The sequence below is a fragment of the Cajanus cajan genome, chromosome 10 (genome assembly GCF_000230855.2).
Source record: "Cajanus cajan strain Asha chromosome 10, NIPB_CcT2T_4, whole genome shotgun sequence".
NCBI lineage: Eukaryota > Viridiplantae > Streptophyta > Magnoliopsida > Fabales > Fabaceae > Cajanus > Cajanus cajan.
Genome location: NC_138526.1, coordinates 3,490,477 through 3,518,468, shown reverse-complemented (window position 1 = coordinate 3,518,468; position 27,992 = coordinate 3,490,477). Strand labels below are relative to the sequence as shown.

The 27,992-nt window shown below is 31.3% G+C and overlaps 1 protein-coding gene across 7 annotated transcripts; it reads left to right on the top strand.

The window, feature by feature from the left end:
• Positions 1–27,981, top strand: LOC109806013 (UPSTREAM OF FLC protein (DUF966)). Of its 7 annotated transcripts, none has more exons than XM_020368340.3 (10): positions 1–320; positions 402–481; positions 10,315–10,511; positions 22,617–22,727; positions 25,039–25,208; positions 25,665–25,734; positions 25,853–25,962; positions 26,123–26,819; positions 26,922–27,020; positions 27,601–27,981. In XM_020368340.3, the coding sequence occupies exons 4-10, from the start codon at positions 22,654–22,656 to the stop codon at positions 27,755–27,757; spliced, it is 1,377 nt and encodes a 458-aa protein (XP_020223929.1). In that variant the 5' UTR covers positions 1–320; positions 402–481; positions 10,315–10,511; positions 22,617–22,653; the 3' UTR covers positions 27,758–27,981. The 7 variants fall into 7 exon arrangements, with proteins under 7 accessions (XP_020223929.1, XP_082920664.1, XP_029128783.1 ...); XM_083064538.1 differs by having other exon boundaries at positions 16–320; positions 22,623–22,727; positions 25,850–25,962; XM_029272950.2 differs by having other exon boundaries at positions 16–320; positions 25,850–25,962.
• The last annotated feature ends 11 nt before the right edge of the window (positions 27,982–27,992 follow it).

The window sequence follows — 27,992 nt, the reverse complement described above, 5'->3', positions numbered from 1 at the left end:
TTCTCCAATAGCCAAACAATTTTGGCACTAAAACTGCAATTTGAATTATCAATTTGCCCTTCAGATTTTTTTTTTGTGTGTGTTTATTATTCTGAAATTAGGGGCATTATTGTGAAATTATTATTTCTGACCAGGGTAGACAAGTTGACCATACAAAACTCAACTTTTTTGTTATTTGTACAAGCATGTTTGGTGATTTTCTCATTCCTTTTTCTGCTTCCTAAGTGGGTGAAGGAAGTTCAAATAAGAGCTGCACCTTTCTGCTCAACAGAGAACTACGAGAAAGAGTGACAGAGGAAAATGAAATATTCACCACTTTGGTATGGATTCTGGCTTTTTCTTTTTTTGTTTTCGTTGATGAGATTGTAATTTAAATGCTCTAGTGTTGCTTCTTTTCTCAGCTTTTTGGTGGCCTAAGCAGAAGTTCCATTGTAGTTCCTCACTTTATGGTAGAGTTTCTTCCTCCATTGGGAAAAAAGAGGTATCTGTTTCTTTCTTACTCTCCTGATATATTTTTTATTCTCTTGAAGGTATGAAGGATTCACAGAAAATGTGTTTCTATTGGGCGTTGTTCAAAAGTGAAGTTACATGTGTGAGGCTTGGTTTTGGTCTCTTCTTTTTTGCTTAGTTCATGTAGAATACATGTTATTGGGATAATACTTGTCTCAATTGGATCATAGTGATGGTTTCTCTAAATCAAAATCTTTAAGAATTTAAGATTCAGATAAAATGAGTGGAAAATGAAATGTTTAAGCAATGCATAGCCTTCGATCATACTTCTTAGCCAACCAAACTGTCGCTTCTAAACTTGATGCTGCATAATCTCTGCAGCCAATCTATTTTCTTATTTCCTTTTTGCATTTGAATTTCTCCATGGTAGAAATTCTGTGATTAAGTGGAGTTTTTCTTCTCCATTTTCTTTGGCTATTCTTAAGGTGAAGAAACCTACTAAAAATTAAATAACCAAATTGATCAAAGTGAATAGCTCTCTGTTCGGCTTTGCTTTGGCTCACCCTAATGTTTTGAAATCTCTTAGAAAGGAAAGAAAATGTTAGAAACCCAAAATGTATCAGAAATTGAATAACTTCATCTCTACTTGTCAGATCATCAAACCACCAAAGCTATGGAAGGAATATTTGTCAAACAAAGTATTGTCTTCATAGGAATATCGAAAGAATCTACTTTCTATTTTACCTTTTAGAAGCAGATATTGACATGAAACTTTGCTTAGTCCAAGGTTATTAAGATTTTATTTTAGCCAATAAAAAAGCTAGGAAGTCAGGGTTGTCAAATATTCCTTTCATAGTTGTGTCAATTGATGATGACATGATGGTGTATCACCAGTATACATGGAATATGTTTTGAACTTGGCATGCCATCAATTATTCCACTGCTTTCATTCAAGAAAGAAAAACAAATATAACCAAACATTAAAATAGTGACAACCAAAGAACCCAACTGTTAATAAGTTGGTTACATTAGCAATTTATAAAATAACATATAATCTACTGATTGACATATGATTTTTTTAAAAACAATAACGACAGCAAGATTAAAATTTGAGACTGTACATAATATTCAAACACTTTACTACTGAGCTGACCCTAATGGTTGGCGTTTGATATCTTGAGTTAGAGGATGCAGAGAATGTGAGAAATAGGGTGTCTTGGTGAACTAATGGTTCACTGATTGGAACATGGTGACATGTAGTTGTAATGTCAAAACAGGCTGTCCATTAAGGGGATACAGAAAATCGATTATTGAGTTGATCAGTTCCAAGAAGAAGAAACCAAATAACAGAATCAAGTAGGTCCAATTATGTTTCCTTAGTTTGCTTCCATGCATGTTACATATCTTGGGACTTTTGTGCAATAGGACTACGGCATTGGTACGGTAGGAATAAAGCCAAATACATGCATCTCAAGACATCCTTAGCCTATGTCCATCTTTGTTTCCTAACCAAATACCTCGATTATTTATTCCCAGTTGGTACTAAGCTATGTTTCTAACGTTTTCAGTTTTGAGGCTTGCTCAAATAAGGGACCTCTTAGCAGATCATAAGTTAACACAATTAGGCCAATTATGTGATGTTACAAGATTTATATTTCAACTTATGAATCATATAGATATTGCTGTGATGTCGGACGAGAAGTGGCGATTCTCATGACCTTCGCGTTGGGACTTTGATAATAAATTCAATGTTTACTTAGAGTGTTTGTAAAGTGAGAAATATGTTGGGCATCTGGGTGGTTCTTAGCACACACATTTTTCACAATGGTGAGATATTATTGTATTTAGACATCATTCAAAAGACCTCTAATCAATGGAGACAATTATATGTATATAAATTTATTCATCTTCTTATTTGAATAATGTGAGATTTTACTTGTACCACCGTTCCATCGAGAACTCACAATAGTAAGACACGCTTCCTAACCATCCATGTTACCAAGAGGACTCTTCTCCATATATGGATCTACACCTTTAGGAAGACTTTCAATATAAAGAATCTTATACACATATCCACCTGTCAACTCTATTATACTCACTAAGTCAGTTACCTAGTTAGACCATTGACTCTTAAATAATTATTCTTAAAAGTAGTATGAGACAGACCTTTTAAGATCGAGTATATAAAAATTGATCTTAAGATCGGTTAAAATTTAACCAATCTTAAAAATGGTAATATTATTTACAAAAATATTACCGCGTTACTTTTAAGATCGATTCTCTCTTAACTGATCTTAAAATCTCAATTTTAAACTTGATTTTTGCACTAGTGATAATGATATTTAGTATTTTTATATTTTTCTTCTTAATTTAAGGCTACCTCAAGGATAAATTCTCCTAGATATTTAATGTGAATCTTATTTCTCTATCATTTGTTGGATGCTAAACCTTTGGAGACTATGATCTATTATCAAACTATAAACACAATGTAATACAAGAAATGTGGTTGAATTGTAGTTTAGAAGGTTCTCACAAATCCTTCTTGAAAGACAATATTTCTTCTCTCATCATATGATCCCAAAACCTCAAATTAAAATTGTTTTAGTTTTTTTTTATCAAACATTTTTATAAAGACAAATGGTTGAGACACAATGTCAGTTGGTATATGAAGATAAAGTACAAAGATAAAACATACAATAATTTGTAAGGAGTTACTACGATATCTTTGTAAATTAGAATGTTTTAGTACAACTAATTTTTAAAATTAATAAAAATGATATAAAATATTTTTTTTTCACTTTCATTTTTTTCCTTCTACATTAAGTGATGTGTTCTTAACAAACACATGATCTATATAATTAACTTACTATTTCCTTTCATCAAATATTGGTCTAAGTGTTTTAAATCGTTTTGTAAAAATTAAAATAACTTTGAGAAGAACCAATAAGATTTTATTTTGTGAATTTGAGGGAGATTTTGTAAATTTTTTATTCAATTTTCTCCTTATAATTTATATGCAAGTATAAAAAAATTTCAATTTATAATGACTCACAATAATCAAAAATGTATTTACTAAATCCAAACATTTTGTATATATATTAAGAATTTTTAGAAAATATATATTGAAATGAAAAATATAAACATGTTAAAAATTAAAACAATTAAATCAAATGGTCAATTTTTTTTTTTTAAAGTTCCAAAATCCTTTAAATATATAAGGGTACTGTAGAATTTCTTTAATTTGTATTGGTTCATTTCTACCTTGAGAAGCTACATATAATTTTTTGCCACCAAGTTCTACTATAATTTTTCAAGTTATAAGTATTTTTTCCCCAAACCTTTTCAAGCTCTACTAAAGTAATCTTTTACTTGCCTCTTCATGAAATTAACTCAAGGATTCTTTGTAAAAAAAAAAATATAAAAAATATATATATATATAAAAATTTAGGTTTCGACCAAAATCACTTAAATATTGATAAGGGTAAAGTTAACTTACTAGTTCATGGGGTGTATTGCATCAGTTAAGCATTCTACGTTGAGTTGGCTAATGACTTCTCTAGATGAAATATTTTTTTCTTGGAAAGTGTTAATTACATCTCACTTAATTAGTAAGTGTAGCTCCTTTAATAGTTTTTTTCCAAATTAAATTCTTTTTTCAAAATATATTATGATACACATTTATCCCTCCTCCTCATCCCCTCCCTCATCTTCTTTGCGCCTTTCCTTGTCATCGTGCACTTTGATTAGTTAATTGATAAATTTAGTCTCTCATTCTAATCTTTTATGTGTAACAACCTATCTTGGTCACTATATTTATGGATCAATCACCTCAAACATCTAAGGTTAACATATTCACATCACCTAGATATATGCACAAATATATATATATATATATATATATGTGTGTGTGTGTGTGTGTGTGTGTGGTTAACATATTCACATCACCTAGATATATGCACAAATATATATATATATATGCACAAATATATATATATATATATATGTGTGTGTGTGTGTGTGTGTGTGTCTGTGTGTGTGTGTGAAAATAAAAATCCTAAGTCATCAGTCAAGCGACGTCTATATAAGATCACTCCAAAAGTAGTAACTACATCAATCTACATGCCATCAACATGGCTCCACATGACATCCTTCATCTTTAGCTAACCCTAGCCTCCTCTCATGAAAATCATGATCATCATAGTCCCACCACCATCAAAACAAGTAAGGGTAAGATAGATTTCAAAAACTTATAAATATGGAAGAAAATATTTGTACTATACATCAACATGTAAACAAGACACACAACAGTTCATGGTTCACATTATACAGTAGTCAACATGTTTGAAAGCTACACTCCAAACATTTAAACTCACACCACAACCATATCATACAATAAGATATTCACCCAATGCATATAAACAACACCAATCAACAACACATAATATGAAAACACCTCAAGTAATGTGTCCTTACACATTCACTTATGAAGATCTCATAACACACCTAAGTAGTTTAAGTGGTTTAACCCTACCGAATCAAGTCAATCGTTTTCACGCTTAATGTGTTGACTAGATCGACAACTAAAATGGAATACCAATCCTTCATCTGATTTCTCAAGTGTTGTCACTTATACTAAAAAAGACTAGTTCCACCATTAGGACTAGTATAATTTAGTAGGTGTACTACGAACTTGACATGCATTACCAAGTCACTTATGAAATTAGTCTACTAATTATCCTCAAGGAACCATACAACCTTTACAATAATCAATTAAGGGTTGTAGCCCTTGACATCATACTTTACACCACATTAACTAAGGACGTAGAAGTGACTCAACAAATCCACTCTAAGAGTTTCACACTTACTCAATGAGGGTTTTCAACAACTGGTCTCTCAAAATGCATAACAAGATTTCCTACATGAGATTTTCAACTTTCAACAAAACATCATCTTCTCTAATCCTATGTCAATCAACATGTTTGAATGCCCACAACATTCTTAGCATCAACAACTCAACATACATCATCTATATACATTACCCCAAGTCAACGTATATAGAGATTAAATCACACCAATTATATATAGCACACAAATGTTTAACAACTCATTCAAGAATAACATACCAATGCCTATCAATAGTTCAACCATACAAGTATAACATCCCAATCATACATAATATATCAATGCTCATCACCAATTTCAACAATACAAGTATAGCTTACCAGTGCTTATCATCATCATGCATCATACAACATGCAGTGGACACAAGTATTATATTCATGTTCACCATGTTCACCCATCATACAATATGTATCAACATACAACTTATTACAATCAACTATCGTACAATGACAACTTTCACATAAAATATCACATAGAGTTATACAACATTTACCAAACTCATCCTTATCTCATGAAATATATATAAGAAGATTTTCTAAAACTCTTATGAAGATCTCAAGTTCACTACAAGAAAAACGCAAATTTTCGATGGACATAATTCGTCGGTAAAAAGGAATGTACATCAGAAAAAGAGAATTTTCGACAAATTTCTGACAGATACAAATCTGTCGAGAAAAGGAGTGTCGAAAAAAAAACATCAAAAATAATTTAATCCATCAAAAATTTCTGACAGATATATCCATCAGTAATTATTCGTCGAAAATTACTGACGGAATGGTATTGTTTAAAAATCTTTATGTGATTCCAACGGATAAATTCGTCAAAAAAAAAATTTAATGTTAATAAATTTATTAATGTAACACCCCTCATATTTGACCTCTCAAAGACTCCATTTCCCAAAAGGTCATCTATCCCTAAATTACTCTAAGTCAAGCACACTTAACTATGGAGTTCTAATGAGATAAGCTACCGAAAAGTAGATGCATTTTGATAGTATAAGTTGTACAAATTAATTCATTTAAGTCATCCTCAACTATACAATCTCATGAAATACTATCTCTAGATCCCTCTCATTCTGGTGTGTCTGAACTATTATAAAAATATAATGATATATATAATAATTATATTAACCAATAATAATAATTATATTATATTTAATTAATCTTTATTTGTATATATACTTACTTTTATAATTAATAATCTAGTTATTTCTATTTAAAATTAATATTATGACAAAATTTTAAAAGTTTAAATAATAATTTATATATTTTAAAATATTATTTTTATAATTTATAATGATACTGTAATTTATAAAATTATAAATATTTATTATTACATACTTATAAATTAAATTTTAAAATTTTAAATAAATTATTAATTAACTTAATATATTTATTTATCTTATATCTAAGATATAAAATTAGAAAAATGTATTTATCCTTGTTTTATTTTCTAATTATCAACCATTAATAAAATACTAATTTAAAATTTTACCTAATTATATCATAATATATGATATTTAAAATTTTATTGATATTTTTTAATATATGATTGTTAATTTTAATCATCTTTATTATTTTTCGTCGGTAAAATTCGTCTTTCTTGTAGTGGTTCTAACCCCATCATCTAATATATTGAAAATTATAAAATAAAAAACAAAATAAAAATAAAATAAAAATAAAAATAAAAATAAAAAAGAATGAAACATGTTTTACTAATGTTGACAATTTGACCTATGCTCACTAAAAAAGGTCACAACTTGAGACTAGACCTCATTTTTAAGTGATTCCAAGACCATAGGAAAGCTAACATGCTACAACTTTTATGAAGACCTCAACAAATAATTCAATTAATATAGGGACTCCCAAAGCAATCACAATGGTGACAATTTTGTCACGCTTATGAGAGACTTCGTTTTGCTACTACACATATTTTTCGATCGTGACCACGCTCGTGACCGACTCTGTTATGAAACTTATAACATTTTCCAACTCAAACAATGCCAATCATAGTCATGACCACCGAGTCACACCCATTACGATTCTCAGACATGGAATTACGAACATGAACCCCTCAATAGATTCTCCAATAAGTTCCAAACCACCTCAAACTCATCTATAAGCCCCAAAATCAAAACAAAACTATCAAACTCACATGCATCCCATCAAAATGATTCTAAACAACTTATAAAACATGAAAAGCAATTCAAAGCAATTCAAATACAACATGCATGCCCGTAATAATGAGAGGTCAACGACTTTGGGTTTTGAGTTTACCTTCATAAGAAATTCCAATTTCACAACATAGAATTTATGTAAATCCAAAACTCAACCACATAATCACATGCAACTCAAAATATAACAACAATTTGAGTTATAGATTTCATTACCTCAACTCTAAGTTGACCAAGAGAGGAGTAGAGAAACAAGGGTGAAGAGAATGATAAAATAAATAAATTAATATAATCAAAATGTTTTTATTTTTTAAATTATTAATCTCTTAAAATATTAACTTTCATTATATTTTTCTTTTACCAAATAAATTTTATTTTTCATCTATTTCTTACCATTCCTTCTCCCCTCTTTTCTTTTTTCCTCTATTTCTTTTCCCTTATAGAACACATCATTAGTAACCCAGTGAATTGGCATACTAGTTATTGGAGGTGGATTTATTTAATTGAGAATCTCTTATTTGATTCTAACCATGTGCAAAAACTTGTTAAGTTAAGTGACAATCACAATACTACAAGATTAATCTTTAATCCATTAGATTAGAAAAACTCATAGTAGGACAAAAAATAGCAGTGTTAGGATTGGTTCGTAGGGTCTTCTTCGGTGATGTTACATGAGAATCGTAGTAGTTTTCATAATAAATAATTATGATAAAATTCATTTTAATTAATTCGTCTTAATAAATGACGATCACCCCATGGTAGATTTTTCAACCAATACCATAATAACATTTGAATGAATGTTAACAAAATTTATTGATGTACATAATAGTATTTGTAAGTAAATATTTACTTTATAATGTTCTAATAATGGATAAATAACTAATTAAGAATATTCATATTCTATTTATATAATAATTAATATTATATTCATCAAGCAGTAAACAACGAAGGAGTAAAGCTAGTTGACTACTTATATATAAGTCTGTGTTTTCTAATTAAAACGGCAGTGTAATGTTGGTGATGACAAATTAAAGGGACAAGACAAAGACTTCAATAATACGTTGACCAAATTCAACTATTTATAAAACTATATAAAGCAGTGATAAGTTATTATGTTGTGGGGTTTTTGTTAATTATCACAATGATCCAAGCATATAGGAACTGTTGGCGATATAGTTTACAATTGGGGTCTTGGTACATTTCTTTTCGGCTTGGCTACTTTAGAGTTTTTTGGTATTGAAAGGTTTACTATATGTGATCCTAAACTCATGTTGGTGTCCATTTGGACTAATCCTATACTAGTAGACTTTGACTCTTATCAGTTTGAGTTTTGGGGAGTGATTGACTTGCAATATATTAAGGTTTTTACGGCCTCAATTGCGGTTGCTTTAGCCATTACTTATATTAATACATTAATAAATCTTTGCAAATTAAGCATCATAACATAAACACTTATAAATGTATTTATAAGTTACCGATCAACAAGATCTTTACGGTAGCAGGAAACAAATTCCCATCCTTTTAAGATATGAATTCATTCCTTACCAATTGGACCAACTTTTATTAGTTTCTTACTTGATTTACTTGTATTATTATTAGTTCGAGATTATATTTCTTTTTCTTTCTTTATTTAAAAATAAAGTGATATTTTATTGTGATTTATGTTCAAAATACATATTAAAGATCAATTTTTAATTAAGAAATATAAGTACTAATCCACTTGTCTCAACATCTTTTAATCCTTTTATCGAGTTTTTGATTTTGATGTTAGAGAACAGACACATTAGAGAGTCTTAATTAAAATCAATTAAAACCTTTATCAAACTTTGTGCTCATTATCTTATATGATCAAGAGAGTCACACGTACGTGTTAATGAACCCAATAATTAGATGACCACCCATCCTAAGAGACCTCAATCTAACGGTCACAACTCTCTATCAAGTCTAAAAGGAAAACATGCTTATTGTCCATCTATTTATTCAAACAAACTATAGCCCCTCAAATGATAAATTTGAAAGGTGTGGAAAATAAGTTCAGTGTCCCTAAGTCACTGAATTTAAAAGACCTATAAGTTATATTGTTGTTTTATTTATATGGATTGTATAATGTTGGTTTATTAACTATAAAAGAATTTTTTTTTGTTTATTATTTGAGGATAATGGGTTTGAAGTATGGATAAATATATATATTGGATTGTGTGTTGAGTGTATGAAATGTTAATGAATAATTTTTTTTTCGAAATTGGACCATTTCTTCAAGTGGGTAATTTTTGTGTAATCACATCCATACTATTTCAAAATTATATGTTGATTTTGTATTAGTTGTTCCTAACAAGTTAATAAATAAAAATGGTTGTTGTTACACATTTAATTTGTTATAGCTTTTAGATAATTACAAAATTAGGAGTGATTTTATTATATTATTATTTTCTTGGTCTTCATCTCTTTTGGTTATACGTCATCTAGAAGGGAAACTTTTTTCTCAAGTTAAAGAAAATCATGTACATTCTTCTATAATTAATAAAAGTGGGGACACTACTCGTCTTGCCCCTATCACTCTACAAAGTTTCTCTCCAAGGAAAGGCAAACGCATTCATAAGCTTTTATCTAAAGGATTCACTCTTAATTAAGGCCACAATGTTTTAGAATGTTTGAATCCCCAATAGGAAGGTGAATGTACATTGATCAACTACTAACTATATATATCTTTAAGTCAAAGTGGAGAATGTTTGAAGTATTTTCTTCTACGTTACTATAGCTAACTTAATTATTATTATGAAAATTTGCAGCTATTATTCATGAGAGGAACGTGCTACTTGTAAACTACACTGCTTCGATTTTATACAATAGTCATATAAATCTCCATAAAATAATGTTGTTGAATCTTCTTATAAACACACTCAACAATGGAGAGTTGTCTAAGCCACTTTAACAAAAAGGAAAACCACACACATTAAAATTTCCTGTGGGTTTGTCCATCAATCAGGTGAGCATTACATTTCTTTCTTTCCTTATTTCTTGATGTTTATCATATGCAATGTATGCCTAGCTCTAATTCATTTGGTTATGGTAATTTTTTTCGTGGTTTTGAAGAATTGTATCATTTTCTTGCATATGAAATCATTTTTCTTTGGCCAATTAATTGTACTTTACTTTCAAGTGGTTTGGTTCAAAAACACTTAATCGCATGCAATATGAAATTTGACGCTATAATGTACTCTTCTGTGAATTAATCCAAAAGCATTTTTTTTACTTCTTTGTTGTGAAATTTGATGTTTTTACTCTCTATATTGTGCATGCTACCGCATAGACACCTTGATATATTCTTCATCCATTTAAGAGTAGCTAGACACACATTTAATGGGTAAACTTTTTATCCCATATGATTTAGTTTAAAAACACTTCCATGTGTTATATATATATGTGTGTTAATAGTTTTCTAGTATTAGTAAAATAGAAACAAGATAAAGTGACATTTAATATGTTTTGTGTAAACTTTTTAATAGAAATTTTTATATAGGTAAAAGAAATAAATTAAAAGTAAATTTATGAAGTATACTCAAACTCACAAACATCATCTTGTGGCTGGTTTTTGCGCGGCCCCATAAATCAAGATACATGATTCTAAGACTACTATAACTAAGAAGAAGAAGAAAAATAGAGAAATCTTCCCGACCTTAAGAACTAAACCAATGCCCAACACCTCACTTAATTAAGTTTCAAAGACCAATCATCTCAAATATACTACTCACATAAAATGAAGGTTATTCTTTTAGTATATGTTATAACTAACATATTTCAATGTCTTTTATTTCATTGTTCAATAATATATAGATATTTATATTTGTTTGTCACATCATTTAATAGTACTTGTTTTTTATATTAGAATTCTACCATCATATAAATGATTACAATAGTTCCAAGCTATCCTTCAACTAAACTCGATTTACTCATATATCAAGATATAATCATTGTAGTCAACACAACAAAGAACAGAATAAGTTTAATAAACAATAACAAAAGATATAATAATATAGAAATACATATAAAAATAAATATAGCATACAACTACGAGCCTCAAACTACCCAAAACAACATCATATCCTGCCATTGGGAATTCATGCACAATCAAAACACAACTCATCATCATATCCTACATCTTGTATACTATGTTAGATGTTTTATTTATCTGGCTGTTATTAATTGGTGTAATTTTATTTTATGAAAATGGCTTAAATGTTACTTGGCATATATTTTCCTAGTAAGCTAATTTTTATTATGTGAAAATTAATTTTGGATTTAGGAATCACTATGTAAGTATATATATAATTATTCGGTCAAGCCTAATAGGTAAGTGTGTTAAGTTTTTTATATGCAGTTTAATTAATTTAATATTTGTGATGGATAGATATTAAGTTACGGTTTCAAAAATTGAAAGGACAAAATCCCACTAGACTCTTTAAGTTTATGACTATCATTTTTGCATCATTCAAGAGGCAGTTGTAGTAGAGAAGAGTCTGGTAGAAAAGTTATTTTTCACGAACACAAGTGAGTGCATAGACAATAACAGATTCACTATGAAGAAGTCTATAAGAGGTAAATGATTTATAGCAATTGACAAACATTGATATGATGTTCTAAATTCTAGTATTGATCCGATATATAATTTTAACATACTTAACATCAATGTGCCTACTTGCATTATGCAACATCACACACAATTAATGGAAATCTCCTATATGAGCAATCTACTCAAATCAACCCTATCAGATAGTAACTATCTTAGTAACTGAAGTATCATCAACATAAACCCAAAAGGTTCAATATCACCATTGGGATAGAACAATTGGGTATATATAAGCCTCCCATAACATTGGTTTGCAACAACCAAACTCACTATGTAATTAGCTCTCTCCTTAATTTCAAGATACCATGCATCATTCCAGCACTAGGTAAGGGTGCACTAAATGACCCACCCACGACTTACGTGTGAACTCAACATCAAGGTCCAAGGAACACAAACACAACCATTCAAAAGCTAGTATGTATGATGGAAATATGTCAAGGCTAAGAAATCCAAGAGGTGATACATTAAAGGAACCAAGAGGAATGGGATGATTTTGAAGACCTTTTTCTATGTTTGTAAATATAGTAGTTTCTTGTATAGGTTTATTTTTGCCTTTGTATTTGTGAGGCACTTTATTTCATTTTATAGATCATTGTATATTATTTCTAGGGTAGGTTACTTGGAGACTTTGACTCCATTTAACCTAATTTTGAAGTACACTCTTTTTTTTATTTTTTCAGTAGTAGAAGTGGGGTGGCATTTAGCAATGCTTGACGGTGTGACTAGTAATTGGGCCAGAATTGGGCCTAGGCAAAATTTTACATATTGGACTCATTTTGCTCCTAATTTTTCATAGGTTTGATCTAGCTAGGTCTCATCATTTTTGAATGGACCTAACTAGACCAAACCAAACATTTTTAGAATTAATTCAAGGAGCCAAAATGAGCCAAATCCGCCTAGCTAGCCTTGTTCCTCCTTGGCCGAAAATTGCTTCTCCTCCTACAAGCTTGGGAAAGAAACAATATGAATCATGAACATATGGTAAAATGATGACTTAATCACGCACAACTTTAGAAGACAACAAGAAGACTCAAAGTAGACATGACCGAATTTAAAGAGACAAAGATGTTACCCTTGAAGAACCAAGGCTCTAGATACCACATGATGGCATCCTTGCTTCCATTGAAGAAGGAATGTTGAACAATGGAAAGGGATGCTTGAACTCCTTGGATCAAAGTTCCTCAAGGGATGTTTTAATGGAGGAATGGGGCAAAAATGGAAGTGTTTGGAGGTTGGGTAGAAGGTGTTTGAGGAAATGCTTGAGGAGGGTACTCTAGGGTTGGCTCACTTCATGATGATGAAGGTCACTTCTAGGGTTGTTTCTCTCAAGGTGGAGATGGGAGGGAGGTGGCCGAATTAGCCAAGGGTAACTAAGGAATGATATAAAGGCACAAAGGCTCTCTATATATTCAACATCCAAAGTATTTACAAGGTGTGATGCCTAGGGTATTTATAGGAGTGGGAGACATCTAAGGTTGCATGGCCGAAATTTGCAATGCCAAATGCACACCAAATGAAACCCAAATTAACCCTAGATGCAACTTGGTGGCCAAGGATGGAATCTTTGGGTTTGGTTAGGCTACATCTAGGTACATGATAAGACCATGCAACCTAGTGCTCTCCACTTGGGCCTAAGTCTTTCCAAGTCCAAAAATAGGTCCAAAAACCACCAAAAATGTGTCTAGCCCTTTTCTCACCCTAATCAAATACCTTAGCCCAGAAATAAAATCCTATGATCTAAAGCACCCCATAATACAAGGGTAAAATGGGAAATACAAAAGAAAATAAATCCTATGACTAAGATACCCCAAAATACAAGGGTAAAATTGGAAAATTAAAGACAAGGGTAAAATTGGAAATAAGAATAAATTCTATGCTAATAAAAACGTAGGAGCTAAGGCCCAAAAGTAGGCCCACTCCTCCTATGGTTTTTTAATACTAACCCATTCCTCTTGCCTCCTTCAATATATCACCTCTTGGTCTTCTTGGCCTTAGTGTTATTCCATCATTCCCTCCCTCTTGAAAAGGATTTGACCTCAAATCAAGAGGTTCTTCATGGTGGGTATCATGACCAACAAAAACATAAAAATAGGCATTAAAGGCAATAGTATATGATAGAAATGGAAAGTGTATCCTAAGAGGAGTTCCACTAAAAATGCTAAAAAGATTGTCTAAACTAAAATGACTAGACTCTCTAATGCTAAGGATAGGATCCTCCCCATGGTGAAGTCTAGGTGTATAACTAAAACCTAGAAAGGTAAAAAGATTAAATCTATAGCACACTAATGCATTAGTCCTAAAAACTAAAATATCTTGTTGGAGGTACCCAATGTAGTGACCTAGGTATGTATTGGAAAATAAAGAAAATTTAACTAAAAAATTACCTAAACAACTTTTTATTGCATAATTTGTTAGATACATATGAGAAAAAAATGTTAAGAGGAGTCTAGAAAACTCATATAATCTAAGTTTGTCTTGTAGGGAAGTAACCGAGTTAAGTTCAAATAAGTGTGAACTTCCTTGAAGATCAAAAATAGAAGATACAACACCATGAGATGTATCCAACAAACCATACAAACCAAAAGTTGGGTGCTTTATGAAGATAACTAAAGTAGAAAGAGTCTTAAAGAAAGAAGGCTTATCTTCCTTGGGTACCACCAAGGAAGTAGCACAAGAAGTGGGACTAAGTGAAGTCCACTTCTTCTTCACTAAATCTTGAAGTTGAGATTTTTTTTCTTTAAAAATGATTTGTTTTTGAATCTCCACTTCATGACTAGCGGCAACGTGAGAGAAAGTGATAAGGTCTTGATGAATGAAGAGAGTTTTTTTTAAATCATTTTCAATGGGAAAGTGACTCTCTTCAAGCATAAGCCCTTTGGAAGAAACATTATCCTCCTTACTCTTCTCTAAGAGTGTTGGTTGTTGTTTTTCTTGTTCTAACCACTCTTTAACCCTCTCTATACTTTTCTTCTTTTTTTCTTTCTTTTCTTTTTATTTTCTTCTAAGTTCTTCCTCTCTTTTTGTATTTTCTTTCTCATTCATACTCTTAGGAACTCTAAATTCTTTGGCTTTTTGAGATCTAGTTGGAACAATCCTAGGTTGGGATCCACTAGTTTCTACCAACTTTGCAAGTAAATTCCTTATTTCCTTATTATTCTTTGCATTTTCTTTTTCTCTTTTTCTAATGTCTTCCTCTCTCTTTATGTTTTCCTCTTCTTTTTTTCTTATGTACTCCTTCAATTCCCTAATCTCATCCCTAACACTAAGTCTATTACTATAGGAATTATGACCATGTATACTAGAGTGATCACTCATCTTTGATCAAGAAAAGGTTTTCACAATATGTTGTAAAAAGATTCGTACAAAAAGTTTTCACAAAGAGTGAGTGGTAAAAAGGTTTTCACAAAAGGTTTTCAAGGTGCAAGATTGGTATGAAAAGGCCTAAGTGTACAAAGTGAACTATCAAGGGAGGTGGACTACAAGGAATCACTTAAAAACCAAGCCTTTTCAAGTAAGAATCACTAAGTCATTTCACACTTTTCTCACAAAACAATTTTTTTTTGCACAAAATTTAAGTGTGTGTGTGTGCATGCCCCCCTAGTAGGCAAATTGTAGCCTTCTAAAACGAAACAAGCAAGGTAAAAGAACCTAAGAAGTTATACTACCAAAGCTATAAAACATGCAAAGAAAGCAATTAAAGCATGTGCTAGTCGGATTCCCTAGGGTGGGAGCTTGAAGTGACCATGGTGGTATTCAAGCCACTCCCACAAGCACTAATCGAATTACCCTAAGACTAAGAGGTTTAAAATGGCCAATTACAACCCAAATTGAATGAAAGCAAAGGCCCGAAATAAAAAAAGGCTGAAAATTTAACAAGAAAGAACAAGTAAGAAAGAAAATTGCAACTCTTCAAGTCTTCAATTCTCCACCCCTTAACATGGAACACCCAAGGTTAGCCTTTCAATGGTGTTTGCACTCTTTGATTTGGTGTAATCCTCCAAAGCTCCTTGAACTCAAATCGGACAGCCCCTCCACTCAATCCACCAAGAGAGTGTGTGGTGTTTAGAAGTTTTCCTCACCTAGGTCAAGAAGGAACCAAAACCCAAGAGTACAAGAGGCCAAGAAATAAAAACTAAAAAGGCAATTAAAAAGGTTAAACTCAAGTGGAATTGATGAGACAAACTTAAGAGTAGAAAGAAGACACAAAACTAAAATTAAGGCATATTAAGAAAGGCAAGAACACAAGAGAATAAGTCCTAGAATGGCACTAGAATAGAATTTATGAAGTAGGCTTAAAGGAAAAATGATGCACTTAACATGTTTGATTTAATGTCTCATTTGGCCATTAAGCTTTGTCCAATAGTCCAAAAATAACTCCAAGTGCTAAGGTATGACATTTGGTCCAAAACTCCACAAGTCTAGCAAAGGTTCCCTTTTTCTTTTGTCCTTGGTTTCCATTGTTCCTTTTTTTTTAATACTTCACTAGGTCACGATTTTGAGGTCCAAAAAGTCCAGCGAATTCTCTTCTTTTTTTTTTAATTTATAGTTCTCCTTTACTTGGGTTTTACACTTGTGAAAGTTGATTTGGTTAGCAACTTTTTGGAGTATTCTCTTAGTCACTTACAAAGGCTTAATGAGACAAGTTTGAGTGTTTTCTTAAGGTTTTTAATGTGAAATGTCCAGCAACAAGAATATGCACATAAAATTCATTTTCATACTCAAACATCAAACAATACATAGGCATGTCAAGTGCACAAAGGAATACACAAAGTGGCCAAATTTTTTTGATCAAATATGTGCAAAGAAATTAATCACACATGATATTTTAGGAATGTAGAACATGCTAGAACTAATTAGCATGCATGATTGACTATCTAAAGCACATCAAGGACTCGTGGCCATTTCATCAAACAAGTGGCATGCATGTCACATTTTACTCATTTCCATGGCTAAGCATAAAAACTTGGAATTTTTTTTCAAGGTAGTTCAAAGGAAACAAGTTTATGACAAAACTGGATAGATTAAAAAAATAAAAAAAATCATTATTGTTGTGCATGGGGGGTTACCACACATATACACATGTCTCCACATTGGTGAGATATTGTCCGTTTTGGACCCAAGCCCTCACGGTTTTGCTTTTGGACATCACCCAAAAGGCTTCTCAACCAATGGAGACAACTGTGTGTATGTAAACCCATGTTCATCCTTTTGTTTGAATGATGTGGGACTTTGCTTGCATCCCAACAATCCTCCCCTCAAATAAAGGACCACGGTTTAACCCTCCCCTGCAACGGAAACTACGAGTATTATCCGATGGTGGCCCCACAGAGCTCACTCACGCTTAGAGTTTTTGCACCGTCACTCCATCATGACCTCCCTCATGATAGCGGGACACGCCTCTTAACCCTCCATGTTACCAGGAAGTCTCTCTTCCACATGAACCCACCGTTAGGAAGACTTTCGACACAAGGGATCCCAAACTTGGATCCACCTGCCAGCCATCATACTCGTCGAGTCCGTCACCTGATTAGACCATCGGCTCTGATACCACTTGTTGTGCACGGAAGGGGTTACCACACATATACACATGTCTCCATATTAGTGAGCTATTATCCGCTTTGGGCCCAAGCCCTCACGGATTTGCTTTTGGACATCACCCAAAAGGCCTCTCAACCAATGGAGACAATGTGTGTATATAAACCCATGTCCATCTTTTTTTTGAATGATGTGGGACTTTGCTTGCATCACAACAATTATATCATGCAGCACAAAATTTTCCAACAACTTAAATTTAAAGAAAAATTGGTAGAAACCCTAGCAAGGAAGCCTAAAGCACCAAGATGATTCACAAGAATGATGAAGGCATGAATCAACACATGAAAGAAACAATATGAATCATGAACATAAGGTAAGATGATGACTCAATGACGCACAACTTTAGAAGACAACAAGGAGACTCAAAGTAGACATGACCGAATTTAAAGAGACAAAGATGTTACCCTTGAAGAACCAAGGCTCTAGATACCACATGATGGCATCCTTGCTTCCATTGAAGAAGGAATGTTGAACAATGGCAAGGGATGCTTGAACTCCTTGGATCAAAGTTCCTCAAGGGACGTTTTAATGGAGGAATGAGGCGGAAATGGAAATGTTTGGAGGTTGGGTAGAAGGTGTTTGAGGAAATGCTTGAGGAAGGTACTCTAGGGTTGGCTCACTTCATGATGATGAAGGTCACTTCTAGGGTTGTTTCTCTCAAGGTAGAGATGGGAGGGAGGTGGCCGAATTAGCTAAGGGTGACTAAGGAATGATATAAAGGCACAAAGGCTCTCTATATTCAACATCCAAAGTATTTACAAGGTGTGATGCCTAGGATATTTATAAGAGTGGGAGGCATCTAGGGTTGCATTTAGGGTTGCATGGCCGAAATTTGCAATGCCAAATGCACACCAAATGAAACCCAAATTAACCCTAGATGCAACTTGGTGGCCAAGGATGGAATCTTTGGGTTTGGTTAGGTTACATCTAGGTGCATGATAAGACCATGCAATCTAGTGCTCTCCACTTGGGCCTAAGCCTTTCCAAGTCCAAAAATAGGTCCAAAAACCACCAAAAATGCGTCTAGCCCTTTTCTCACCCTAATCAAATACCTTAACCCAAAAATAAAATCCTATGATCTAAAGCACCCCATAATACAAGGGTAAAATGGAAAATACAAATGAAAATAAATCCTATGACTAAGATACCCCAAAATACAAGGGTAAAATTAGAAAATTAAAGACAAGGATAAAATTGGAAATAAGAATAAATTCTATGTTAATGAAAACGTAGGAGCTAAGGCCCAAAAGTAGGCCCACTCCTCCTATGGTTTTTCAACACTAACACATTCCTCTTGCCTCCTTCAATATTTCACCTCTTGGTCTTCTTGGTCTTAGTGTTATTCCATCATTTTCAAACACTCAAGTTATATCTTCTATAACTTATGCCGAGAGTCATCTCAACTCTAACTCTCGTCCTAACTTAGACAAAATAGCATAGAACAACTCGTAGTAACCTATAAAATGATATAAAACATCAATCTTAATTACAGACATATACATAATTAAGAAAACTATAACGTTATAAATAAAGTTGACAATATGTACGAAATTGTCATCGAAATTCTTCTTCTTATGTAGAAGCATGATGTAATGTGTTGTTTTCGCACTAGGGTATGTTAATATAAACACTTGCTTCGTTTTCCTTCTATCCATAGTTTTAAAAACTGGACCGGTCATCAAACCGATTAGGATATTGGATTAGTGGGTCAAAGGTTGAACATGTGGGTCACTAATTACACCACATGACCCAGTTTTATTAATTTTAAAAAAAAATATCCATGTTAAATATATTTTATACTTAAAAAATTCAATAAATTCATATCCTATTTTAAATTTTAATTTCCATCTTATTTAAAATTATCTTTATTTTTATTTTACATAAAGAAATACATAAAAAATACGTTAAACTATATACTAATGCAAATTAAAAATATAAATAATATGTACATATATAATATACTTGCAATTCATGTCACAAAATAATATATGTAATATCTACATAGATATTATATTATTAAATATATAATTTAAAATTAATAATATACTATAAAAGTTATTTAGGTTGCATTTATTACAAACAAATATATTAGAACAAGTAGTCATTGTTATGTTTAATAAGAATTTTTGCTCATTCATTAATAGGATCCAATTCCCATTATTATTTTTGTGGTTTGTGATCCCTTAAAAAAATTAAAAAAAAAATGTGTGGTTGAACTGGTTTGACCCACCGGTTCACTAGTCGAACTGAAAAATTGACAGGTTCACTCCAATTTAAAACGGGTCAAATACATAATTGATCCAACTCAAGGTTCGAACCAACTGGACCACCGATTCTAGCTCAACCAGTCCGATTTTAAAACAATGCTTCTATCACTTGAATAATATTATATATTATTTTCAAGAAAGGAAAGAGGTAACAGATTTATCTTTTTCATTAATTCTTTTTTAATTATGGTTCTTATATTTATATTTTCTTATTATCTTTTATATATCATGGTTGTCATTAAATGTATCCATTTGCAGTACCTGAACACAAGTGATCTTTCAATTTTCTCTTGCCTTCTGTTTATTCGCCCTAAAAAGAAGTCTTAAATACTACATGGTTGATTTAACTTGTTTTAAAGAAATAATTATTCATTTTAATAATATTTTGTGAAAAAAAAATATTATTTTCCCTATAAGTAATGTATCCCAAAAATATTATGTATATTTTATTGTTACTTTTTTCATTAATTCCTTAATTTAATACCAAAATTGTGATTGATTACATGTTTTTTGTGTAAAAAATAACTTTTTCTTTTTCTTTTTTAAATGGAGGATATTTATAGCATTAATTTATCCGGTACAAAATTAGAGGTTTGAAATTAATGCTTTCCTTTTCCTATAGTGCCTTCTCCTTTATTTTTGAAGAGAGAATCATAAGTTGTCACTTCAATTAGTTTATAAAAATAAATTATAAATTTTATATTAAACAAATTTATTTTAGTAAAATTAGCTTATAAATTGTCAAATAAACTTATAAACTCTTCGAATATTTGTGTATCACACGTGATCATTGAGTTAGAAGAAGCTTTTCTCTCGGAAGTATTAATATAATTTCCTTGTTTGAGAAACGGATAAAAATTATGTCAATAATCTACGTCTGAGAACAGTGTAAAAATCAAAAAGTAAAATATCAAAATTTTATAACATATATAATAGATGGAACATTTTTTAACTAAACTCGTTGGACTTAATTAAAATGTAATTCATTATTAAAAAAATTGAGTTACAGAAGATCCTTTTCTCGGAAATTTTAATATAATATTAGTTAGAAAAATGGATAAATATGTACCTATGTGTGTTAACATTTTAAAAAATAGAAAGATAAAAATGTCAAATTAAATTTCATAGCATAATTATAAAGTATTTTTGGACTAAACTGTGATGGTATGAAATTTGATTCACCTTTTTAATTTGTATCCACCACTAGAAAATTGATGAAATTAAAGTATATAATGTGCAAATTAGGTTAAAATGTTAATTAAATTTCATTCAATAAGTGTTTTTACTATTAAAAAAAATTATCATATGATGATACATATTTTATAGTAACATGATATTTGTTATTAAAAATTATTTTTATCATTATACTATAAATACAATACATGTTGATATATTATTAAAAAGAATAAGTATAGATATATTATAATGACACATAATATATGTTGTCAAATTTTATTTAAAATTAAAATTGTGTCTAATTATATGTTAAATAGATTTATGTCTAGATCGATATTTTATACATATAGTGACATTTTTATATATTACAATATATTATATTTCTTATAGAATTTTTTGAGAATTATTTTTATTACTCAAGAACTGATGAAGTAGAGTTTTTTCGATAGAGTAATTTTTGAGTTTGAGAATGCATAAATATATTTAATTAATCAAATCACAAAAGAGTACCAAAATATATACACTTATATTTTTTAACTAAAAATTGGAGTTTGATATCAAACTTAGACATACAATCACGACAAAAGATATCACTTTAATTTTATATAAATTGACCCAGTAAAAAAGAGTTAGATATATCTTATTAAATAAAAAGCAGAAGAAATAAACACAGGAGTACAAGATTTTGGTGACCCATTTAATTTATTTATTTGCAATGTCTTTCATTAAGAATATTTTGTTTCTTTAAATTGACCTATGTCTTAATGAATTAGTAGGTTGTTGCATTGTCTACGGCTCCTGTTTATTAGTTAAGCAGCAATATTTCCATTATTTCGCTGACCCTCCTCATATGATTGTTAAATTCCATTGGCAAGCTAGGTTCACAATCACATGATTTAATAAATATTCATCCAACAGTTTTCTTTCCTTATTTTCATAAGATGCTCATGCAATTGGTTATATTAAACTATATGGTCCCAATTTTCTTTTTTCGGCAAAATAAGAGATCATGCCAGCTATTATATTAGAAATTTTAAAAAGAGAAAAATATGACAGCAAAAGTTTGATAAAAAAAAATGAAAAACAACAACAGAAAATTGTGCACCGTTTCTCAAAGGGAAGAGATAAAATCAGAGAACAATAAATACGCACAAATTTTAAATAAGTTTAAGATAAGTAAGTAAGAAAATGTTTCATGTTTCGATTTTATTTGCAATGAAGAAATTATTTGCCACATAAAACATAATGATATAAAGATAAAGATGTAATTAATGCATGTTTAGAATTACATGGTAGAACCATTCCTTTTCATTGAAGGTGACAATCTCTAATTGAATTGTTTTCAAAGAATAATTAGTTTCCTAGTTTGTATTTCAACTACTTATTTATGGCTCCTCTTGATGAAAATTGCAATGTGATGTTGAAGGAGAAGGACAAAAGGGATAAAACAAAACTTGTGTGTCATGGATTCAATTGCTATGGAATCACCACAAGGCTACCCACACTATACAAAGGATGATCTCCACATCATGAAAAGGTCAATATCTCAAGAAAATGCTTTGTTTTTTGGACCATTATGTTTGCAATTTTTCTTTCACGATTTTCCTCCCTTCTGTTTATATGATTTCTGTAGAATAATGTACTTGCTGGCCAATATTGCCATTTGGTATTTTCAAATTGTCAAATTTTTTCATTACCCACTTTTAGTGTCTTTTTTGTCATCTATTTGTCTTCATCATTTTTTTTTTCTTTCGAATTAAGTCAACTTGGTTTTTGTTCAATGGTTTGCTTTTCTTTTTTGTTGCATCTGCGTTAGGCTGTCAGCAAAACATAAATGATCGGAGTGTTTTATATCCTTTTCCCTGTATTTGTTATATATTTATTTGTAATTTGTAACTAGTAATTTTAGGTTTAGATCTAAAGTTGGGTGTGTTTTTGCAATGGATGTCTTTTCCTAAAAAAAAAAAAAAAAAAGGGTATGTGTATAAGAAAACTTAGGTCTAGCTCTTAACCACTAAAATCAACATAATGGTGTGTAGGTAAAATAGTATGCATAAAATTCAAATTTTAAACTTGTTGCTATCATTATAATTCTTGTAGATAAAAAAATAATAATAATAATCTCAATCTTAAGAAATATAGGATTTCCTAAACTAAAGTGTAATATATTGACTAAATATATTTAAAAAAAAAAAACCCTTATTTAATATCTGATTAATATCTCAATATCATCATTGTTGTAAACAAATAAAGTAAATAATTGAAGGACATTATGTATTAAATAAATATATAATCAAGAAAATAAATTGTATTAATTAATCTTTAAAATTTTAAAAGTCAATTATTTTGAGACAAAAAAGTTTTAATGACTAAAGATTTGAGATAAAGGGAGCAGGAAGTATAAAATTATTAAAATATCAAATTGATTTTATAATTCTAGATTTTATCCTTTGAAATACACGTCTCTTATATTAAAAAATTGTAAATAACTCTTTCATGTTCAAATCTTTTGAATAAATAATACATCTATCGATAATATAAGTTTATTGACTGTTAAATAATTATCTTAAAATTCGTATAAAAAAATATTTTTATTAGTTGACTCACTACAAGCACATGGGTATGAAACTCTTGTTTTTAATAATGTTTTTTCTATGCTTACTTAATAAAATAGTGTGCAAAAACTAATTGTTTTCTTAATAACATATTTTCTAGATGTCATTTAATTTTATTATTTGACCAAGGCAAAGTGATATGCTTTCTTAAATCATTCCCATAGACTTCAGAATTTTAACCATTAATTATAATTGATTAGGACATCTCAGTGAGATAATTCCAATTGGTTTACCCTGATTTTTGTTTGTTGAATTTTAGAAAGTCAACAATAATAATTATTATATGACCAAAATTACTCAAGTACATAAAAAGAAGTTTTCCGATTAAAAGAAAATATCTATAGGCAAGAATGGTAAATCCATGCAGTATTGACCAAGTAATTAAGTATATATTTTAATACACAACATTTCTGTTAGAAAGAAAAAGAAACAATATGATAGAAAACATTTGCAGTTAGTTCCCATATTCCAAAACAATATTATCTGTGATGATCCAAATAAAACAATAATAACAAGTTGTAGAGAGAAAAAAATATTAAATATATGAACAAAATCCTTAAAAGGTTATAGTAAAAAAAAAAAAAACAGAAATGAACATTTTGGGGAACAATGATGTTGAGTCAAAAGCTGACTATTACACATTTATTATCCATTCGTTACATCGCGAGAAATCAGATGATCCCTGAAGCTGGTTCCACTCCGTAACTAAATCTTTATATATCTGAAAACCTGGTCAATTTTCTCACACATTCTCTCTCTCACTCTCTCTCTCTCTCTCTCTCTCTCTGTTAGAGACAAGAGGTAAAGGTAACTGCATTCTACTGCACAAACCAATCACTTGCTTCGTATTCTCTAGTCTCGATGTTTCTCATTCTTTTATTTATGTTTGCGAGATAAAAAGTTTTTGTTCTCTTGTTAAAAAATAACCAATCCATGTATGCTCATGTAGCTACCTAGCAGGCCTGCATTATATAAACCTTATATTATATGATAATGATATGAAATCATGAATATTTTATTAGACACAAAGGTTTATTTGTTGTTATGTCAGTTCCTTGTGTAGCAGGCCGGCAGAGAGACAAAGATCTCTTGTGGGTTTTCCCATGTTATCTGCTTTTTTCTTCGTTTTATATAATATTTTGAATCATAGTATAAGATAGCATAGTTAACAATAGAGGGTTGTTTGTGTTGTGCCTCAAAAGAAGAGTACTTGTTTGGTGGTGCTTATTGCAGCAAAGGCAACAAGAACAACAAATCTAGAGAAATTGGAATGGAAGCTAGAGGTGGAGGAGAAGTAAGAAGGCTTCACATCATTTACTTCCTTAGTCACATAGGTGGTCGTTCAGATCATCCTCATCTAATTCGTGTTCTTCATCTTGCTCGTAATGGGGTTTATCTAAGAGGTAAGTTGTCTATGTTCTTTACTTCATTCTCATTCTTCTAGTTTAGCCTCTTCAGCATCTTTGTTGTCCATGGACATCATTCGCGTAATATTCCAAAGTTGACGATAAAAACTAATTTGTACCGATAGGATATAATTTTTACCGGCCAAACATTATTTTAACACCGACTATGTCAGCCTATTATGCATCTGGCTCTGACTATACTACCTCTTGTTCTTTCTGCACATAGTGATATATGAACACCAGTTATAGGACAGACACTTAATTGACATTTCTTCTTTTTTTTCTCTCTTTTTTTCTCTTGTCACATCATATTATCTATCACATCTACAATCTTCTATCTTTTCTCTCAAGGTGGTATATGAGTTCTTGGTGTCCATGGATCATTGATTCATTTCAATTGTGACTAATGTGATTTTTACTATCTAACTGTATTGTCTTTTATCTATTTGAAAGATGTAAAGAGATGGCTTGGGGAATTGAGAGGAAAAGACTTGCCTGAGGCTTTTGCTTGGTCCTACAAGAGGTTGAGTCATACCCTTCTAATCCTTGCTTTGGTCCATTTCTCTACCCCATTTTTTTAGCCTTTAACTAAATATGTGAGTATGATGAATTTGTAACTAACAATTATTGAATGGCAGAAGGTACAAGAGTGGATATGTGTGGCAAGACTTGTTGGATGACGACCTCATAACCCCCATCTCTGACAATGAATACGTCCTCAAAGGATCACAAATCCACCCTACCCCATTCGGTATGTACTCAGGGATAATCACTGTTCCCACTTTTGTTGTTAACATTAATATTTGGGTATGGCCACCCATAATTTCCATCCATGGACATTTCCAAAGCATGTACACTTTTCCAAGAATGTTAAAAGCCTCATTAATTTTTTCTACTTTTGGACAATGCAGCAACAACAACTCCACATGATGAAAAGAAAACTACTGTTTGTGACATCCATGCTGAGAGGAAATGTCCTCAAGTACAAGTTGTAGAGGACAAACAACAGCAGCCATCTTTAGCAGAAAAACCTCAAATTCAACCCGACCCGGATTTGAAAACGGATACTCCAACAAAAGGGTCATCAGAAATCAGCCAGGACTCATTGGTTTTCAGCTCAGACAGGTCATCTGTGACTGATGATGATTCTTCTAAGGTTGAAGAAGAGAAGCATTTAGAGCTAACAGGCAAAGTTGGTTTGAATGAAATTAAGCAAGAGAAGTTAGAGACTAGCACATTGCCTTCCTTGTATCACAATCTGTTGAGTAAGAAGGGTAGCCGTAAAGATGACCAGAACAAAACTAACTCGCCTGATTCATCCTTGTCCACTGTATCATCATCATCATCTCAATCTTCCTTTACCAAGACCAGAAGCAATTCCACTAGAGTTTCTAGTGTGTTCCGCAATTGGATTACTTGTGGCACGGTGGAAACAAATGATGCAGCCCTGGTCCTGATGAACCCTGCTCAAAAAAAATTCTCCAAGGAGCTTGACAACATACCTGAAATAAAGGGTGAGATTTGTAAGGGTGACAAATTGGGAGGATCAGCCAGGTGTTTTGGGACTTCTTGGAGTACTCATCACCAGAAACAACAATATGGGGCAAGGTCAGTTATAAATTGAGCTTTGAATATTCTAAATTGTGATCCTAATATTATATTTGCTTGGTTTCTTTAGTTCTGTTTTATTTATTTTACCCTCTCTTGCAGAAAAAGCTTTGATGGAGAAGAAACAACCGGGAGAAGGAAAAAGTTAGGGGAGTTGATAAATCAAACTTCTAGCAAACCATTTGGTGGACCAATTTGCTCGTAAGTGACTGAACATGTCACCTGAGTAATTTCAATTGTTAGTTCAGCAATATGGTGAGAGGAGAAATTGTGCATGAAATATCATGGTCATGTTTGTGGAGGATATTTTAGCACAGTGATTGAAGATCAATAGGATACAGCATTAGGACTTATCATGGCCTGATTGATGGAGGTGCATGGTGACCAGTGGCTGCACTTGACTGTTTATTAGTCTTAATAAGCATAAACAATCAAAATGTGTGACGTACTACTGAAACGACAAGTGGCAAAAGTTTCCAACAAAAAGACCAACCGAGTGAAGATTCGGATGGTTGGATTAATATAGCCAGAATTAATAATTTTAATTTTTGTAACAAAAAAATATAAAATATAAAAAGGATGACATTAATTAGCAGATTGTGATGTTTAACAACTTTTGGCTGCGGGGTCTAGTGTTTAAGTATGTTTCATGCATCTTAATTAAATGTGATTATGGTAGTATGAGCTAAGTACTCGATGCCCATGTTTCGAGACACTTTCTATTTCACGTCTTTATCATAATCATGAATTTTGAGACCATAAATAAGACTTGGTGATGCAGGCAATGTGGGAAGTCGTTTAAGCCTGAGAAAATGCACAAACACATGAAGTCTTGTAAAGGAATGAAAGCTTTGGGAAAGTCAACTACAATCGTTGAGGAGTCACAACTTCAGACATCATCAACCTCATCCGACACAGATTACTTTTTGACAAACTAAATATGAATACTAAGGTTAAATGCTTGGCTTCACACCACAAGGCATTTGGCTTTTAAGTTTTGATGTAACTTCTCACTTGGTCTCAGTGTCCTTTTAAAATGTCTTTCTTTATAGCATGATTCCTCATTCTGTCTTTAAACTGAAAACTTAAGGAGCTTAATGTTACCAAAACATTCTGCACCGCAGAAGAAACTAGCCTGCTAAGTTGAGCAGTCAACTTTTTTACACAATACTT